Raw genomic sequence first — 21,368 nt, forward strand, 5'->3', positions numbered from 1 at the left:
TGTGTGAGATTTGGTGTGCCTTGATTGAAGGGGACTGCTCGGCCTTGGCGGAGGTACGTGTGTTCCCGAGTGCCATTATTGTCATAGATTTAGTTTGATAACATGACCCATAGCATAGCAGATGACTTCTCTTATCTGTATTTTATTAAGTTGGGATTTCTTAATTATAATAACATCCAGCTCAGAAATAGAGGTAAATTCCTCCCAAGAGTCAAGAGCCAGGACCAAGCCTCCATTACCACCACATCTTTATTAAAGTAAAGACATTTTTAAACGACACAATCTTTAATCAATAACATGTATCCATCAGTATTTCAAAAGTATGCTTATAGTATTTGTGTATATGTTCTAATTTTTATCTTTAAAGAAATATAGTATTACATGATATCCCAAAAACCACTTAAAATATTTTCAAGAATAATCCATAAATTATAATTTGCATAAAAAAATAACTTAAGTATACGATCCCACCACACAATGTAATTTGGTTTTATTGGAGGCATTTCTTCAATTCTCACTTGTTTATGACACAAGAGCAAGGCTCTGGTCTGAATGAACTATGTATCCCTGACCAGTGTCTCCCAGTACAGCCTTTTTTGTGAATAAGCAATCAAGGCAAAATGCTGGTCCTGTCCATCATGGCATTGAAAGCATCAGTGCGAGCAGCAGGGTGAGGACAGGAGAAGCCACCATTGCAGGAGAGAAGCCAAAGATGCTTTAACAGAAAGAAAAGAATTAATTCATTAAAATAATATGTGCTGGATTTAACAGTGACAATTGATTCGCTGCTGAAGCTAGCATATTAATTGTTTTTTTTTACAATTTAATTTCCTTGCTTAAAGGTTCACTGTGCGATTTAGGTTAAAGGGATCTATTGAAAGTAATTTGTATTTACATTGGGAGCGGGTCCCTCTCTGAGGGGGCCACAAAGTTTTTGTCCCTTTTTTTGTACAAACTGGACAAACTAAACACTGTTCGAGTTTTTATGACAACTGAAGGCTACCACAGGTTCTCTTTCATGTTTGGAAGGGGAAGCTGAAGTGAGTGGTGTTCAGCTGCATCGTGACCCGTCACCACTAGACGTCACTAAATTCTACTAACTGAACCTTTAACAGACCCAGACAGACTCCTTTCTGTAAGTCCCTAAGCAGCATCAAATGAAGCTTTTACAAGTTCACTGTTCAACAAGTGTAACATTTGTGAGTATATATTTTAAAACTTTCTTTAAAATGTTTAAATGAGGAGATAATTCAGTGGTGAAAATGTACTCAATGTCCTACCGTGGTACACATGGGCCACCATCCAGATCCATGGGAGGATGTGCAATCTTCACTGGTGCCAGCTCAGGACATGGTAAAGCACTTTCATTTATCAAGGGATTGAGATCTAGAAAAAATTAAATATTTTAGTAACAGCATGCAACAAAACTTCAACTCAATGTTAAATTGATTTAAATGCCTCAAATATGTTTGGTGTAAAATTCCAAGCTGAGAAAACGATTTAAATCAACTTGCCTTGGAAGCTGAAGGTTATAATCAAACTGTCTCCCTTGACGTAGTTTCTGGATTGAATTAGATCACGATATGCAAAAGTTGTGTAGCCCATCAATGGTCCGGCAAAGGCAGTCTGATCATTCTCATCAACAAATTCAGTTCCATTCTTACGAGGATTGTCCCATGGACTTAAACCTGTTTCCAAGAAGGATAGAAGAATAAATATACATGGCCAGGGAGGAAACACTGGCATATCACATGCTAAGGTGGTGACTGCTTCGTTTTCTTCAGTTTACCAAAGTTGTTGACGTCATTTGGGCTAGAGGTGAAACTTATTTCACCTGACATGTGCAGCTGTAAGTTTGTTGTCTGATCCAGCATTCGTAGAGTAATTTGCCTTTGTAAGCAAGGCCACTGCAGCTTCTCATCATTTTCGCCTGACAACATTTGCATAAACAGTGACAAATAAAATCCCTTAAACTGCACTGCTATACGGTAGGCATAGCCGTCTACGGTGTACTGCCGTGGGCTGTAGATTGTAGATTTATTGTTGTTGCTCTCCATATAATTATCTATCTGCAAGGTTCCATGTGGACATTCGATCTCGGACAGATTGATGTCATCAATTGAGAAACCGCCTGAAGAGTTCCCTGCTCCTGTACGAGCCTCAAACTCCACCTGGAAGTGCTTGGTGGCATTCAGGGAAATATGATGGATATGCCAGTGAGATGTTTGAGGACCTGGAGGGAAGGAAATGTCACAGTCCATCAGTGTCTTGCATACCATTTAGATGAGACTGATAATAACACACTGTCATTACCAGTGATCTGTCCCATGAGGCGGCGGGTTCCCTCAGAGTCGAATTGATCGTCAAACTCTCTGATCCAGATGTTCAATATGTCTGACTCGTCCCCACTGTGGTAATAATAGAACTGGAGACACTGGACATGACACTCTCTGGTTGGCTCCATCATCTTGGTCTCCAGCCGTGAGGTTTTACCTTCCTCACCGCTTGCTGTGCTAGCATGCATGAAATAACCTTCTTCTGTACCTAGAATGTTAATAATTAAATATATAATTTAAGTAAATCATATATATGATGTTTACATTACAATACTTTCATGAAAGATGTTCGCTCTACTTGAAAGAAGAGAATACAAAAAACATGTAGATTTAGAAAATGTTGAACTCTTACCATTCTTACTGCTGGCAGTGGGTAGAGTGGAGCGGTCCATTTCAGGCCCACCTTGTGCTTGTTTTACCATTTCCCAGCCACTGTCATTGTCACTGTTTGAGCAGGTGTTCATTCCACACATGTTTCCATTAGAGAAGCTGCAGAACATGTGAAATGCAGTGGTTGAATCTGTTGAGGTGAACGAAGAACAAAGCATTTAAGACTATGTTCTGACTTGGGGGGAATAAGTGTATTCAAGTCTTCTCTCCCTCTCATCCTGCATGTTTGACTCCAGCATCATCATTAAAGCCAGTCTGACATGCAGAGCTTAAATATGATGGTTTCACAACCATTCCTGGTGCTTCCCCTCCTTTCCACCGAACTCTCCTCTCTTCTCCTTTGTTTCTCCACTCATCCCAAACATGGCCGTTCACAATGACTCGGGTTCTGTCAGAGGTTACTTCCTGTTAAAGGGGAGTTTTTTTAGCCTCCAAAGTGTTGATTGAAAGGCTCATTGTGGGAAGTGTTGGGTTTTAATTTCTCAACCTCACTATGTAGAGTGCCTTGAGATAATGTACATTGTTATTTGTTGCTATACAAACAAAATTGATGGGAGATAAGTGATTAGATCAAGTAATAAATGATGAGATCAAAAGTGATCTCATTTTCATTGTTTGATTATCTGAAAACCACTTCATTAGATTATAAAGGTCCCCTTTAGGAACCTGGAACACGCTCGGCCTCACAATCTCTGCCTCATACACAGCTATGTACTGTGTTCTGTGGTTATAATCTGACAAGTAACTGCATATTCGTACAGCATGACACTAACGTCAGACCCCAAAGGATGGTTCACTGAAAAATGAAAATTCACTCTTTTTTTTTTCCATTCACTATTAAGCTGATGGAAGGGTGAGGGAAGGGTTTGAGTCCAGTGTTGCAGCCGAAATCAATACAACTGAAGAACTTTGTGACAACTTCTTCAGACCTAATAAAACAACAGAAGAAAACACTGCTGGTGTGCTGTCATTCAAATGTCCCCAAGTTTTAAGCCTAAAAGTCCACTGGAAGTGGCTAAGCTAGTGGACGTAGCCACAGGAACGTGCACCCCACGCATGCACTTTGGCTCTCGTGCGCGGTGTTCTGAGGTACCCGTACATTAGGATGACCAGATTTGAGTTTGTAAAAATGAGGACACTTCGTCGCGGGTTGTTGGCGTGGGGAGGTGTAGTGTATAGCATGCCGCACCATGACCATGGTGCGTTGTAAACAGCGCACGGAGTGGAAGCGGCAAGGTACTCAATGTTGCCAGATTGGAAATGGCAAAGTAACGTTCCAAAGGCTCAAAATAGTCATATTTGGAGGATAATTATCGTGGCTCTGGCAACCCTGAGATCGGTCGCCCAATGACATACTCTCTCTACAGTCAGCTCGCGCAAGAAGGTGGAACGTAAGGGTGGTACCATTTCCAGAACTTGGAAGGCCGAAATAACTAGTAGGCTATGTGAAAGACCCAGAAACACAAATATGCGATGAGGCAAAATACCGGACGTTTTTGGAATCCCTGCCGGACGCATTTTTTAGGTCTCGAAAAGAGGACATGTCCGGGAAAAAGAGGACGTCTGGTCACCCTACCGTACATACCATAGACTATAATATATAAATGGACGGCGGGTCCGTGACGTCACCCGTTGTTTTCTGCAGAGTGAGATTGAGGCTAGTAGGAGGTGTTCCCCCGGCGCCATAATGCCGGTGCGGACTCCTACTAGTTCCTGGCTAACCAATCAATGGGCAAAGACGAGGAGCGTGAGTGAAGACTCACAGCTGAGTGACGCCAGCAGAGCTCTACGTTTCCTGGTTAGCTCAGGCTACCGCGCTAGGCTAACTGAGACATGCTAACTGCCGGTGCTAGCTGGCTATCGCTGCACTGTAGGTGCTCAGGCTGGTCGCAATCTTTACCATGAACTAGAGGTAAGTAACCTTGTTTCACAAATATTCTGGTACAGCTGGTATATCCACCATTACTATCGCACCTCGTTTATTTAGCCTGTTATGGAATTTTAGAGTGAATTAGACAGTTTAGATATGATTATAATCTCCACACACCAGTGTTGTAATCAGTTCACATATTAATTATATAATTATGTTTTCACACTGAGGGAAGTGGAGAGACGACGTGGACTGTTATCAACAGCTCTGTGGGAGATTATCACCTTCAATATTACAGATGAGGTAGAAAGACATTTATTTATTTGTAAAATGTTTATTTCTTTCAGTACTTTTATCCAAAGCGACTTAAAATATGTGCATTTCACCATGAGGGTACAAACCCAGAGCCAAGTACATCGGTTCTGTCCGAAATCTGATGTGCTTCCACGTGCTGAACACATAATAAACTGTATTAACCAGTCTTTGCTAGAACATACACAACACAAATCATTATTTGATAGTGAGTTTCTTCTTTTAATTAGATGAAGCATTGCAGTACCTGATATCCTCAGCAGCAACATGATGGAGATCGGCAGCTTCAGGCTGGTCAACACGAGGACGACCTTCACCAGCTTCATCTGCACAACACTTCATGTTTTCCTCCCTTAACTAAAGACGGCCTGCAACTACTTAGAGCTAGCTCATTGCTAAGTGTCATGGATAATAGAGTTAATTTCTATATTCGTTATGGTTGGTTAAAAAATTGACACTTATTAGAACAATGTTTATCTTTTACTTTCTGATTTTATACACTTTAGATAAGAATCCAGTGTTTTATTTTTCTTCTTTGCTATAAGAGACAGAACATGGTCAGCACAGCTGTGTTCTTCAGGCTCGTCCGTGCCTAATAAAGTGATAGGAAACATAAAACTATGGCATTATTGTAGAGGAAGTGTTACTTATAAATATAGTTTGTACCCTTATTTTCTGTGGACATTCAACTATGTATTTTTATATTTGAATGTGCTTTTGGATTTTGGATTAAACTGTGCACTAGAAAGAAAATGAATGTGCAGTAAAAAGTATTGCAAATATTATTTAATACATTATGTATTATGTGCAATACTTTGCTTTGATTGTTTGTAAGTAATGAAAACAGGTCTGTACCTGGAGTCAGTGTTGAAGTGATAACTCAGTGTTCAGTCTGGTTTGATTCCAGTTGTGTCTCATGTTGAACATCCTAGAGGAACATTCAACACAAATACACAGATGTGTTAAGTCATACATGTGCCAGGTTAACTCCTTAACAGACTTGTACATGGTAAAAATAAAAGTTTATTACTTCAAAGTTCATTAGATCATAATCATTTCAGCTAGATGATGGACATCAGCCTCAGTTTCTCTATGTCAGTAATTTTCAACCAGTGTGCCGTGAGAGATCGCCAGGTGTGCAGTGGGAAATTATCTAATATCTAGTGTTGCACCGATTTATCGGCCGATATTCGCCTCGTTTACCGACATCTGCACATCGCTACTAAACTTGACGTTCACCGATATCATTGGCTGATGTTCATTGATATTTGTGGTTAAACTGCTGGACATGTGCCGTGGCTGGGGGAGCAGTCGCCCCGTCGCCCTCCTCTCCACGCTGCCGGAGGCTAGGTGTGTGCGGCTCGCCTCAAATTTTTTTTCCGGGGGGGGAGGTCATTGTCCACGGCGCCTCACAGAATAGGAAAATTCCACTTTTGTAGTACTTCTACACGTTAATTTCGGTATCTGCCATGTCTACCGTCCCAAAAACTCTGGAAAAAAACAACTCCCGCGATTTGTTGTGGTTCCTCTATGTCAGAAACGATACCCTTGAGTGCGTCGAATGGGATTACGACCGAAAATAAACGTCATAGTCACACCATGCCCATATAGGAAGTCTCTCTATGGCCGCGTTAGCTCGTGAGCTAATGCTAGCCGGGGAGCCGGGCTCGCTTCATCATCAAACTCTAACACTTCTCTCTGCTGGGTGGACAAGCTCATGTCGGTTCATGTCACTGTGTGTCGGTAATAACTCCCGTACGGTTCCTTTAGCATCGCCATTACTGCTGGAATCTTGCCTGCGGGCTAGCGGAGCTAAGCTAGCTAGCCAGGAACAGGTACCCGCGAATCACTACTAACACATAAATAAATAAAATACTAAACTTTACTCACCAGAGAAACGGGAGCGCAGACGTCTTTAGCTTGTCTGTCAGGAGAACATGCGGAACATCCGACATCCGACCTTTGCAACTCATCCAGAATGCAGCAGCTCGACTGGTTTTTAACCAACCTAAATTCACTCACACTACTCACACTACTCTCCTCCGCTCCCTTCACTGGTAACCAGTGGCTGCTCGCATCCGGTTCAAAACACTAGTACTTGCATACCATGCTGTGAATGGATCCAGTCCAGTCTACATCCAGGACATGGTCAAACTTTACACCCCACCCCGTTCACTCTGCTCTGCTTCGGCTAATCGGCTCTATGCTACCTCACTGCGAGCTAAACACTCATCAAAAACACGACTGTTTGCCGTCCTGGCTCCTAAATGGTGGAATGAGCTCCCCATTGACATCCGGTAATCAGAAAGTTTAGACATCTTCCGCCGAAAACTAAAAACATACCTCTTCCGACTTTACCTTGAATAAAAAAAAAAAAAAAACTTTTGAAACTAACACTTTAGTAGCACTTAAATGCCACTTACTTATAGCACTTTGTAGTTTTGCTTTATTTTGTAGAAATTGTACTTTCTTGATTCTTGTCATCCTTGGTATGTACCCTCGGGTTTGATTGCACTTATTGTAAGTCGCTTTGGATAAAAGCGTCAGCTAAATGAAATGTAATGTAATGTAACATCAAACCGTTTATTCATTCGATATGTAAGTTGAAGCCTCTCCACAGTCTCAGGTAGTGTTCACTGACGGGGATTCGCCTGTTAGCTCAAGTGAACCAGAGCAGGCAAGAGGCTAGGATCTGCAGTCGGCGCACTGACTGTGACATCACGTGAAATTACTCATAATTTCAAACCTCTATATCGCCTAAACGAGGGAGTTAGGAAAAAAATTCAACCCGCTCAGAGGTGTCATGAAGGAAGAACCTTGCGATTGAGACTAATACCAAATGTAAAACCATGCTGTAAACAGATTTAATCCGCTCTAAAGTCTGTTTTTTTAACATGGGAGTCAATGGGGATTGACTCCCATTGACGCCCTCTTAAAGCCAGGCGTAGCGGCCAGTGGCCACCCAGTGAACTGCAGCTTTTTACACTTCCGTATTGGCTACAATATGTGTAAGTGAATTATAAGTGAACAATGTTTACCCCTGAAACTCCAGGAGTGTGTTGTGGCCCCACCACTCCATCTGCATCGTAATCCTATCATACACATTGGCAGAAATGTCTTGTCTATCTTGGGTCCAATCAGTTTATCCAGTGGAGCACTAAGAGAATTACTAGTCACAGCCATGAAATAGTTGATATACAAATGAATAACAATTGCTTATGGTGGGGCAGGTAGCAACCACAATGAAGGAAAAAAGTACATTTTATTTCATTGTAGTTGCCAAAACCTGCTTCAAACTTCAACCAGGGAAGTGATAATGGTCAAATTGATAATTTAGTTTTGCAACATATTTCAAGAAAAAAGGATAAAAAGGATAAAAATAGGATGATTACATTTTCAGATATAAGTAAAAGTGTCAACAAGTACTCTTGTGGATGAAAGAGGAGTTTGTATTTTAGGCGTATTATTTCACAGAGTTTAGTCATTGAAACACACATTCCCAAAACATCTGGTAGTAACTTTAACACCAAGCTCTTACTGCATTTGTAGCGGCGGTTCAGCTCCTTAACATCGATTGGACTCATTTGCAGTCTTTGACCAATCACATTCTGGAAGTTTGGATCTTTGGTGACAATTGTAGACCCGTTTCCATTGGAGAATGCTCCAGAGCCATAGTGCATCACTGAGTTGTAGTCATATGGGAGTCCCGAAACCGTGCTGTCTGTCTTATTAACTTTCTGAAAGTTGTTCTCAAAACCTAAATAACATATAAAAAGCAAATTGAATCTTCAAATTCATTAATAACAATATATCATATTGAAAACATAAAGAGCAGCATGGGTGGTTGAGATGAACTCACTAATTCATTATTAGAGAAAACAATTTGATCCATGGATTAGTTAATTCATTGATTAGTACATTTGTTATACACTAGGACCCTTATGCAGCTTAACAACTGTAATATATTTAAGATAAATCACTGAATATAAAGAGCAAGAATGCAAGAAATAGAAAACCTTTTTCGACGTTCTCAAACAGAATCTTTACATGATCATCTCGGTCATAGCGGCTTTGTTCATGGAAGAAGCCAAGAGCGTGGAGAAACTCATGTTGAACAGTGGCGATTGAATCACAAAATCTCCCGATGGAGAGTTCCTGTCCACTAAATGTCCTTCCAACATATGAGAAGCATCTAAAAGAGAGAAAGACTTATCAGTTTGTATAATTAAACAAATACATTGACTACTACACTACCGTCATGATTTTAAATTCAATCAATGTAGTGCCTTAAAGACTAAATTGATTTAACTGGGGATAGAATGACTGATATCTGAGTACAAAGTGTTAATATATTCAAATATAATTAATCCTAGATAATGAATTGTCCTTTTGGATTAGAGCATTAGATAAATGAACATATTACCATTTCCAAGTCACAAAGTCACAGAAGTTTTAGTATAATAATTTGATATATGAGGCAGTTAATCTCTCTGTGATATTTCCTATGAATCATTAATTCATTAATTGTCAGCAAGCGGGAAAAGGTCTTTGTGATTTACTTAAGGTTAAGTAAGGTGGCTTACTTAAGGTTCCCTGTGGAGCTTCTGACCACCACTAAATGAGGTGGTCAGAATGGTGATGTGGACAGGGGCGTTGTTTACGTATGACAGAACAGGTTGACTAAAGAACCAGTGGTCTAAAGTCAGTACCACAGTATCAAACTTTTATTTCAAGAACACATCAACAATATGTGCAGACATAGCCACATTGCATGTAAATAGGCTGATGCCATAGGTGCATGTTTTAAAGGCCAAGGTGGATAGCCATTACAAGGGCAAATCTACCAGGTAGTTAAGGACTATGCTCCCCTGAACCCTTCTTCTGAATCCTTGACAAAAACTGGGAAACTCCAGGTCATTTACTTCAGATCAGGTTTTTTGTTAGTCAACAGCGATATTGTTTTCAAGATAGCAATGTTATATAAAATTTTTGTATGATAAATTATGTTATTGACTATCAAAAGTGTCAGGAAAAAAACATAATACATACCCGTTTAACTTTCTGACGGAGATGTAATAGTATTCTTCGTTCCTTGGTCTGAAGTCAATGCATGACTTGAGCCTGTACTCGTCGAGGGCCCTCAGGATCACTCCTTTAGCATTGATCTCTTCCATTGTTCAAGGGAATCGTGTCACAAGTCAAATCCAAGAGATGATGAAATAAATCTAGATTTAGGTACACTTGCTGAAGTGCATTACTCTGAAAGACTTAGTCTCTTTTTGGTTTTCTTTCTAGTGATATGTGGTTACGATGTGGCAACAGCCTCCCACTAATGATGCTTACTAAACTGCTGGCTACCACCTGGTGTACAAACATGTTATATACTTCATAACATCAATCTAGAGAACACATGTCGTAGGTGAAGTCCTATATAACATAAAATTCAGGGTTAACATGCAAGATAATTTTATATTTACCAAGGTCATTTCCCAAAACATATGGGACTGGGGATTCCCAAAGATAGTCGTCATCATTAATGGAGCTCCTTTGGACGTTTGGTGCCTGAAATATTTTGAGTGTCACACAAGATGAATACATACACATTTATCACTCTTAGAATAATTTTGTTAAAAATGCTCAACTCACCTCCACAATATCATCAGGTAAATTTGATGCTAAGATGAGACAGGAGACAATAATTGATATTTCAATAGAAAAATCACTACTAGTAGTTACCGACACTGTCCCCCATGAAGTCAAGTCGACAAATATCCCAACAGTGTTCATTAAATGACGAGAAGATGTTTAAATTTACCCCTGTTTATTTTCGTAATGTCCTTTGGTTGACCAACTTCTACAAAGAGAGAGAGGGAGAGAGAAATGTGAGATGCTGCTTTGTAAAGTGAAAATTGTCACTTATTAAATTTTAATTATTTCAAAAAAATAGTAGAAATAATGTAAATTACCCTCAACGTCTATTATTTCTAGTTCATCCTGAAAAAAAAGAGAATGTTTAAACTCATCAACTGTTTGTTTGTAAATACAACATCAGGCATCTGGTCCACATGAAACGTTTCAGTTGCATTTCAAGTCAATTCTACAGTAAAGCAGTTGAACAATGAGTAAAGTCTTACTGTGTCCGCAGAAGAAACGGCCAAGCCCAGCACAAGGAAAATGAAGACTTTCATCCTTGCAGTGTTTCTTGGACCACACTTAAGTCAAACAACTGAGAAGATGGTAGACCGTGAAAACAACTTCAAAATACTGAAAGGTAATGCAATATAGCTACAATATGTGTAAGTGAATTGTTAGTTTAATTTGCATTGTAATAGGATAGAAAAGGGCACTGATGTTAACCTGCTGCCACCCTGCCCTCAGCTGTACAGAGGCTCCGGGCTGCAACTTCCAGCTTTTAAGAGGAGATGACGGCCGCCTGGCAAAACAAAACAGGTTTTCAGGGAATTTAATGCATGCATGCACTAATTGCTGTTTGGGTGTCAAGGCTATGAAGACAAAAATGTTTGTCATGCAACTTGCACGTAGGTCAGGTTGATATCTTGTGTCAGTTTTTCCAACTTACACTGAAAGTTAAACTTAACTTAAACTTAACACTAAACCACATCTTAGTTTTTGATATTTTGGTTTGATCTCTCGTCTCTTTTTAATTATTTTCATTGCAGCACGACATTAGCTGCCTCTTAATTGATTAAACTTGCTGAGTGATTATATTTCAGTCAGACAACTTACATCAAACATTTACTGCATAGGTGACATAGGCAGTTGCCTAGGGCGCAAAATGCAGAGAGGGCGCCACATGAGGCTGATTTATCATGACATAATACACACTTTAACCAATGCAGTAACGTCACACCATTGTCCTCTAGCCCCGGGGATACAACGGAGGCAGAGGCACCGCAAAGCGCCTCGAAAAGCTGTGCGCCTCCTTACGCACCCATGTTAATCAATCGGGCTGATTGCACCGGCAGGGAAACACTGGGAATCAGAGGGGGAGTGAGGCGCCGCAGGCAGCAGGTTCATTCACTCTGCAGGACACTGCAGGAGCTCTTAAGCTTTCAGTGGTGGGGGGAGACTGGCTGTGATCCTGCTGCTGTGGCATGGTGTCTTTCTGAATTATTTGCTTTAATTAGCAGACACCTCTTACGAGAAACAAGTCCCACAAGTTTCTTACAAGGAAACTGAAGATTAGTTTTCAATAAAAACTGCTCTAAAAATAGTCCATGAACTGAAAGATATTTTGTCTGAGACAAACCTTGGATTCATTCCATGCAGAACCTGAACACAGCTAAGGGAGGGAGTATGAAATGATCCCTATAAGTGACACACTGAGTTCCATAGAAGAGCCCAAGTGGTAAGGAAATGGTAAGAAATCATTTTATGAATTAATAAAAATTGGCAAAAAAACCCACGCATTAATGCATTTATTTACAAATAATTCAAGAATCAATAAATGAATAGACTATGTTACAAAGTTGATTTTAGATTTCCTTTTAGATGTATTAAAGTTAAAGAGTCTTGAGGCTTCACTTTAACCTCCTAATACCCACACACTGATCAAAGATGAGAAATTACAGTTCTTTCTGCTCCTCCTCTACTGTGCAGCGCTTTTTGAATTGTGCACCTGATAATTTAATCCTTCTTTGATTCATCTTTGACTCTAACTACAGTCTAACACCGCAGGGTGTGCGTCAGGGACACACCCTGCGGTGGAGGTGCAAATTCTCGTGCGGGCAGCCGCCTGACTGTTCACACAGGAAGCGCATTTCTCCACGCTGGTTCAGAGGTAAATGATGATGGTCTTCACAGGTGACTTACCTACTCAAGCCTGTAGCGGCTGTTCTGAAGTTTGTTAAATATCAATTACAATATAAAACATTTTAGACTCATTTCATTACATAAACAGTCTCACCTATTACTGGGTGCTCCTGAAATAAGAAATAAAGAGAGTCGAAGTCACGTGAAAATCAAACTGCAGTAAATTCAAAGACAAATATGAAATAAATATGAATGTTCTTACCATGGAAACATGAAATATGCTCAGCAAGACAATTATGCGGATATACATGATCCCAAATACAGTGAGAAATAAATTTGATGTGTCAAAACTGTCAGTTCTAAAATATTTTTTCTATCTCCCTTAATTGACGATTCTTAGTGAATTCTTAAATGTCTTCTGTGATTTACAAATTTCACTAGTTGCACTTTTGTCACAAGTTCCTTCACCAGTTGACCCTGTTTTGTATCTATCAGTTTATTCTGCTCAACTACAGGCTGATAATTATTCTGTTGCAAAACAAATGTTGGACCCAGGATTAATTAGCTTGTTTGCCAGAAAGCTAGGGTGTGATACAAGACGGTAAATGTCAGTATGACAGGTAATAAGTGGTTGAGACTGTTGAGAACAGTGAAAGGTTTAAGCCCCTTTCAAACCAAAGCAGCCACATTTCAAAAATAGTGCTAGACTGTGAAAGAATCTTCATAAAACATCTCCTGCTTGTAAAAAGAAATTGTAATTCCCGTAAATCTCTTGCAACATTCTCAGCAATCTTCGTGCAATGTGTCAATGTTCTGAAATGACACACACAAAAAAAAAAAATACACTTCTGCTTTGCATTATACTGGTCAGAATGTAGAAATACCTTCAGAACCATAACTTTCTGCTGGATTTATAACATTTGTTCAGCGCAAATGATTAAAAGTTTGCCTGCTCACATCATGATCTGAAATGTATACCTGGTAAAACCTTACACTGGAAGAATGTGTAGTTGCCCTTGGGGGTTAGGAGAGCTGAGAACACAATGTCCCGTAACTTGTTAGTCAGGCTTCTGTGAGAGCAAAGCTGTTTCAAGATGAACTTGATCTTTTATGAGTTGCTCTTCCGCCTCCAGCAGGATGCGATGAACCCATTACAATGATATCAATGTTATTTTTATAAGAGAGAAACATGTAATTGTATTAATTACAAACTTTCTTCCCATGACAAGTTTATAAACATTGTAAGTATGCTACACAAATCATAAAATAATAAAAGCTCTTTTGAAACACCTCAATCAAAAAATGTGCTAGAATTTCACCTGTTTGAAAACTAAACAGCCAGGGCCTGCTCCTGTAAAAGTAGTTTATTGGCAAAATTATTGTATGAAATAAAAAATGCACGCATACCTTCCCGTACTGTTGAGTAAAATCTTGTTATATACCAATTATGTACTTATTTTGCTACAAAGTGAAAAGCTGACATTTCCAGGGTGTCAAGCGCAGGGCTCCTGCCATCAGGGAATTGTAAGTAAAAGTAAACTATAGTTGTATTCATTCAAGTCAGAAATAGAGGTGGATTCCTCCAAAGAATCGAGAGCCAGGACTAAGTCTCCATAACCCCCACATCTTTATTTAAGTAAAGAGATTCTTAAACAACACAATTTGTATTTTTAATCAATAACATGTATACATCAGTACATCAATAGTAATCTTAAAGTATGTGTGTTTATGGTGTGTGTTTTATCCCTAAAGAAATATAGTATTACATGATATCCCACAAACCACTTAACATATTTTCAAGAATAATCAATAAATGATCATCGGTATGCAAAACTAACAAAAGTATATACGATCCCACCACACAATGCAATTTTTTTTTTATTGGAGGCATTTCTTCAATTCTCAATTGTTGATGACACAAGAGCAAGGCTCTGGTCTGAATGAACTATGTATCCCCTGACCAGTGTCTCCCAGTACAGCCTTTTCTTGGATAAGAAATCAAGGCAAATTGCTGGTCCTGTCCATCATGGCATTGAAAGCATCAGTGCGAGCAGCAGGGTGAGGACAGGAGAAGCCACCATTGCAGGAGAGAAGCCAAAGATGCTTTAACAGAAAGAAAATATTAAATTAATTAAAATAATATGTGCTGGATTTAACAGTGACAATTGATTTGCTGCAGAAGCTAGCACATGACAAATTCCAACTATACTCTTATTCTGGTTCTTCCCTTATTTTAAGAGTTTATTTAATTTCCTTGCTTAAAGGTATACTGTGCAATAAAAGGGATCTATTGACAGTAATTGAATATCAAATAATCCTGGTGATGTTTTCACTGGTGTGTTTCATCTAAATTTAATAATTTCCCTAGATTCCCTAATTGACCCTAGAATGGGCCCATTATCTTAAAACACTTTATAATTAATTGGGAGCGGTTCCCTCTCTACGGAGGCAGCAAAGTTTTTGTACAGTTGCCCAGACTGGACAAACTAAACACTGTTTGAGTTTTATGACAACTAAAGGCTACCACAGGTTCTCTTTCATGTTTTGAAGGGGAAGCTGAAGTGAGTTGTGTTCAGCTGCATCGTGACACGTCACCACTAGACGTCACTAAATTCTACTCATTGAACCTTTCACAGAACCCGACAAGTTCACTGTTCATCAAGTATAACATTTGTTAGTATATCTAAATACCTTTTGTCATCAGTTGTTTTAGGAGGCATCGTTCTAGGAGGCTTTGTTGTAGGAGGAGGTGTGACGGGGGTGATCCTGTAAAAAGACATTGCATGATTTCAAAGGCGTCTTACAAATTTCACAGCTTTCTTTAATCGATTAAATGAGGAGATAATTCGGTGCTGAAAATGTACTCAATGTCCTACCGTGGTACACATGGGCCACTATCCAGATCGATGGGAGGATGTGCAATCTTCACTGGTGCCAGCTCAGGACATGGTAAAGCACTCTCATTTATCAAGGGATTGAGATCTAGAAAAAATTAAATATTTTAGTAACAGCATGCAACAAAACTTCCACTCGATGTTAAATTGATTTAAATGCTTCAAATATGTTTGGTGTAAAATTCCAAGCTGAGAAAACGATTTAAATCAACTTGCCTTGGAAGCTGAAGGTTATAATCAAACTGTCTCCCTTGACGTAGTTTCTGGATTGAATTAGATCACGATATGCAAAAGTTGTGTAGCCCATCAATGGTCCGGCAAAGGCAGTCTGATTATTCTCATCAACGAATTCAGTTCCATTCTTACGAGGATTGTCCCATGGACTTAAACCTGTTTCCAAGAAGGATAGAAGAATAAATATACATGGCCAGGGAGGAAACACTGGCATATCACGTGCAGAGGTGGGGATTGCATAGTTTTTTTAGAAGGAATTGTTCAGGTTTTCTTCAGTTTACCAAAGTTGTTGACGTCATTTGGGCTAGAGGTGAAACTTCTTTCAGCTGACATGTGCAGCTGTAAGTTTGTTGTCTGATCCAGCATTCGTAGAGTAATTTGCCTTTGTAAGCAAGGCCACTGCAGCTTCTCATCATTTTCGCCTGACAACATTTGCATAAACAGTGACAAATAAAATCCCTTAAACTGCACTGATATACTGTAGGCATAGCCGTCTATGGTGTACTGCCGTGGGCTGTAGATGATGGATGTTTTGTTGTCATTCTCCATATAATTATCTATCTGCAAGGACCCATGTGGACACTCGATCTCGGACAGATTAATGTCATCAATTGAGAAACCGCCTGAAGAGTTCCCTGCTCCTGTACGAGCCTCAAACTCAACCTGGAAGTGCTTGGTGGCATCCAGGGAAACATGATGGATGCGCCAGTGAGATGTTTGGGGACCTGGAGGGAAGGAAATGTCACAGTCCATCAGTGTCTTGCATACCATTTAGATGAGACTGATAATAACACAGTCTGTCATTACCAGTGATCTGTCCCATGAGGCGCCGAGTTCCCTCAGAGTCGTATTGATCGTCAAACTCTCTGATCCAGATGTTCAGTATGTCTGACTCGTCCCCACTGTGGTAATAATAGAACTGGAGACACTGGACATGACACTCTCTGGTTGGCTCCATCATCTTGGTCTCCAGCCGTGAGGTTTTACCTTCCTCACCGCTTGCTGTGCTAGCATGCATGAAATAACCTTCTTCTGTACCTAGAATGTTGTTGTACAAACATAATTAAAATATGATGTATAATTTAAGTATATCATATATATGATGCTTAAGTTACAATACTTTCATGAAAGCTGTTCGTCCTACTTGAAAGAAGAGAATACAAAAAATATGTTGATTTAGAAAATGTTGAACTCTTACCATTCTTACTGCTGGCAGTGGGTAGAGTGGAGTGGTCCGTTTCAGGCCCCCCTTGTGCTTGTTTTACCATTTCCCAGCCACTGTCATTGTCACTGTTTGAGCAGGTGTTCATTCCACACATGTTTCCATTAGAGAAGCTGCAGAACATGTGAAATGCAGTGGTTGACTCTGTTGAGGTGAACCAAGAACAAAGCATTTAAGACTATGTTCTGACTTTGGGGGGAATAAGTGTCTTCTCTCCACTCATCCCAAACATAGCCGTTCACCAGTTACTTCAACTGTATTGAATTCAAAATGACTCTGGTTCTGTCAGAGGTTACTTCCTGTTAAAGGGGAGTTGTTTCAGTCTTCAAAGTGCTGATTGAAAGGCTCATTGTGGGAACTGTTGGGTTTCTCTGTAAGTTTTAAGTTCTCAACCTGACTATGTAAAGTGCCTTGAAATAATGTACATTGTTATTTGCTGCTATACAAACAAAATTGAATGGAAGATAAGTTGATATCAAAAGTGAACAGTGTGCGTAAAGCAGATAATGGTTTATTTTGATGTGCATTATATTATGATACATTTTCATTGTTTGATTATCTCGAAACACCTTTTCTGTTGCATGAACAACAACTGCATGAGATTATACAGGTCCCCTTTAGGAACCTGGAACTCGTTCTGCCTCACAATCTCTGCCTTATTCACAGCTATGTACTGTACTGTGTTCTGTGGCTATAATATGACACGTAACTGCTTATGCGTGCAGCATGACACTGACGTCAGACCCCAAGGAATAGTTCACTGAAAAATGAAAATTTCCTCATCCATTCACTATTTTGCCGATGGAGGGGTGAGAGACGGTTTTGAGTCCAGTTTTGCAGCGGAATCCTTTACAACTGAGGTACATTGTGGTCGCTTCTTCAGACCTAATAAAACAACAGATAAAAACACTGCTGGTGTGCTTTCATCCTAGTGTCCGCAAGTTTTAAGCCACTTAAAGTGGCTAAGTTTGTGGACGTAGCCACACGAACGTGCACCCCACGCGTGACCTTGGGCTCTCGTGTGCGGTGTTCTGAGGGACCTGTGCATACATGAACCTGGTTCTGAATTTGGCTGCAACACTGTTTGCCCATGAAACTCCAGGAGTGTGTTGTGGTCTCAAACACTTTACCCACCACTCCATCGGCATTGTTATCCTATCATACATATTGGCAGAAATGTCTTGTCTATCTTGGGTCGAAACAGTTGATCCAGTGGAGCACCGAGATAATTACTAGTCACAGCCAATAAATAGTTAATATACAAATGAATAACAATTGCTTGTGGTTTGGCAGGTAGCAAACACCATAAAATTAAAAGTACATTTTATTTCATCTAAGTTGCCAAAACCTGCTTCAAACTTCAACTAGGGAAGTGATAATTGTCAAATTGATAACTTAGTTTGGCAACTTATTTCAAGAAAAAGGCATAAGCAGGATAAGAAATAGTATAATTACATTTTCAGATATAAGTAAAAGTGTCAACAAGTTCTCTTGTGGATAAAAGAGGATTTTGTATTTTAGGCCTATTATTTCACAGAGTTTAGTCATGAAACACACATTCCCAAAACATCTGGTAGTTACTTTAACACCAAGCTCTTACTGCATTTGTAGCGGCGGTTCAGCTCCTTAACATCGATTGGACTCATTTGCAGTCTTTGACCAATCACATTCTGGAAGTTTGGATCTTTGGTGACAATTGTAGACCCGTTTCCATTGGAGAATGCTCCAGAGCCATAGTGCATCACTGAGTTGTAGTCATATGGGAGTCCCGAAACCGTGCTGTCTGTCTTATTAACTCTCTGAAAGTTGTTCTCAAAACCTAAATAACATATAAAAAGCAAATTGAATGTTCAAATTCATTAATAACAATATATCATATTGAAAACATAAAGAGCAGAATGGGTGGTTGAGATGAACTCACTAATTCAATATTAGAGAAAACAATTTGATCCATGGATTAGTTAATTCATTGATTAGTACATTTGTTATACACTAGGACCCTTATGCAGCTTAACAACTGTAATATATTTAAGATAAATCACTGAATATAAAGAGCAAGAATGCAAGAAATAGAAAACCTTTTTCGACGTTCTCAAACAGAATCTTTACATGATCATCTCGGTCATAGCGGCTTTGTTCATGGAAGAAGCCAAGAGCGTGGAGAAACTCATGTTGAACAATGGACATTGAATCACAAAATCTCCCGATGGAGAGTTCCTGTCCACTAAATATACTTCCAACATATGAGAAGCATCTAAAAGAGAGAAAGACTTATCAGTTTGTATAATTAAATAAATACATTGACTACTACACTACCGTCATGATTTTAAATTCAATCAATGTAGTGCCTTAAAGACTAAATTGATTTAACTGGGGATAGAATGACTGATATCTGAGTACAAAGTGTTAAAATATTCAAATATAATTCATCTTAGTTAATTAATTTTCCTTTTGAATGAGAGTATTAGATAAATGAGCAAATAAAAATGACACAGTCAAAAAGTTACAGAAGTTATAGTATACTAATTGATAAATGAAGCAGTCAATTTCTCGTTGATATTTCCTGTGAATCATTCATTCATTAAAAGTCAGCAAGCGGGAAAAGGTCATTGTGATTTCCAAAAGCCCAAAGGTGACTTACTAAAGGTTCCCTGTGGAGTTTCTGACCACCACTTTAGAAGGGCCAATGAAACAATGTCACACTTTTCAGTATCAGCACCTGTGTGGTGGTTTTCAATTTAGATGTGGACAGTGGCATTGTTACTGTATGACAGAACAGGTTGACTAAAGACACTGTGGTCTAAAGTCAGTGCCGCAGTATTTCACTTTTATTTAAAAAACACCAATATGTGAAAAATCAGCAATATGTGCTGACATAGCCACGGTGCATGTAAATAGGCTGATGCCACAGGTGCATGTTTTAAAGGCCAAGGTGGATAGCCATTTCAATGGACAATCTACCAGGTAGGTAGAGACAACGCTTCCTTGAACCCTTCTCCTGAATCCTTCTTCTGATCCTTTACAAAAAACTGGGAAACTCCAGGTCATTTACTTCAGATCAGGTATTTTGTTAGTCAACGGCGACCAATTACGGCGATGGGTACTTAGACATCAGTGCATTTGCCATTTAAGCAATGTATGTGCTGAATTGGAAAATGACAACTGCATCACTCTGAAACTAGCAAAGACACTTGTGAGGGCTTTCCCTTTAATTTCCACCAGGTATAAGATAGGGCCCTCGGCAAATAACAGTGAACACTAACTTTGGTTACAATAAAACTCCCCTTTACTATCAAAAGTGTCAGGAAAAAAACATAATACATACCCGTTTAACTTTCTGACGGAGATGTAATAGTATTCTCCGTTCCTTGGTCTGAAGTCGATGCATGACTTGAGCCTGTACTCGTCGAGGGCCCTCAGGATCACTCCTTTAGCATTGATCTCTTCCATCGTTCGAGGGAATCGTGTCACAAGTCAAATCCAAAGATGATGAAATAAATCAGGATTGAGCTACACTTGCTGAAATGCATTACTCTGAAAGACTCAGTCTCTTTCTGGTTTTCTTTCTAGTGAAATGTGGTTACGATGTGGCAACAGCCTCCCGCTAATGATGCTTACTAAACTGCTGGCTACCACCTGGTGTACAAACATGTTATATACTTCATCAATCTAGAGAACACATGTCGTAGGTGAAGTCCTATATAACATAAAATTCAGGGTTATCATGCAAGATAATTTTATATTTACCAAGGTCATTTCCCAAAACATATGGGACTGGGGATTCCCAAAGATAGTCGTCATCATTAATGGAGCTCCTTTGGACGTTTGGTGCCTGAAATATTTTGAGTGTCACACAAGATGAATACATACACATTTATCACTCTTAGAATAATTTTATTAAAAATTCTCAACTCACCTCCACAATATCATCAGGTAAATTTGATGCTAAGATGAGACAGGAGACAAAAATTGATATTTCAATAGAAAAATCACTTCTAGTAGTTACCGACACTGTCCCCCATGAAGTCAAGTCGACAAATATCCCAACAGTGTTTATTAAATGACGAGAAGATGTTTAAATTTACCCCTGTTTATTTCCGTAATGTCCTTTGGTTGACCAACATCTACAAAGAGAGAGAGGGAGAGAGAAATGTGAGATGCTGCTTTGTAAAGTGAAAATTGTCACTTATTAAATTTAAATTATTTAAAAAAAAATTAAAAGATTAAGTAGAAATAATGTAAATTACCCTCAATGTCTATTATTTCTAGTTCATCCTGAAAAAAAAGAGAATGTTTAAACTCATCAACTGTTTGTTTGTAAATACAACATCAGGCAT

The 21,368-nt window shown here is 39.3% G+C and overlaps 2 protein-coding genes across 2 annotated transcripts; both read right to left on the reverse strand.

The window, feature by feature from the left end:
* Positions 1 to 231: 231 nt before the first annotated feature.
* LOC133964770 (meprin A subunit beta-like) lies at positions 232 to 11,096 on the reverse strand. The gene is made up of 11 exons (XM_062399010.1): positions 11,043 to 11,096; positions 10,386 to 10,470; positions 9,958 to 10,075; positions 8,925 to 9,100; positions 8,447 to 8,665; positions 2,689 to 2,856; positions 2,314 to 2,544; positions 1,790 to 2,233; positions 1,515 to 1,688; positions 1,281 to 1,386; positions 232 to 715 (listed from the first exon to the last, which is right to left on the reverse strand). Exons 1-11 carry the CDS (start codon positions 11,094 to 11,096, stop codon positions 637 to 639), a joined length of 1,854 nt encoding a protein of 617 aa, XP_062254994.1. The 3' UTR covers positions 232 to 636.
* Positions 11,097 to 14,355: 3,259 nt separating this feature from the next.
* On the reverse strand, positions 14,356 to 20,481 carry LOC133965134 (meprin A subunit beta-like). The gene is made up of 10 exons (XM_062399541.1): positions 20,357 to 20,481; positions 19,110 to 19,285; positions 18,632 to 18,850; positions 17,008 to 17,175; positions 16,617 to 16,847; positions 16,091 to 16,534; positions 15,792 to 15,965; positions 15,558 to 15,663; positions 15,373 to 15,447; positions 14,356 to 14,784 (listed from the first exon to the last, which is right to left on the reverse strand). Exons 1-10 carry the CDS (start codon positions 20,479 to 20,481, stop codon positions 14,706 to 14,708), a joined length of 1,797 nt encoding a protein of 598 aa, XP_062255525.1. The 3' UTR covers positions 14,356 to 14,705.
* Between the last annotated feature and the right edge of the window lie 887 nt (positions 20,482 to 21,368).

This window comes from Platichthys flesus, chromosome 11 (genome assembly GCF_949316205.1).
Source record: "Platichthys flesus chromosome 11, fPlaFle2.1, whole genome shotgun sequence".
Classification (NCBI taxonomy): Eukaryota; Metazoa; Chordata; class Actinopteri; order Pleuronectiformes; family Pleuronectidae; genus Platichthys; species Platichthys flesus.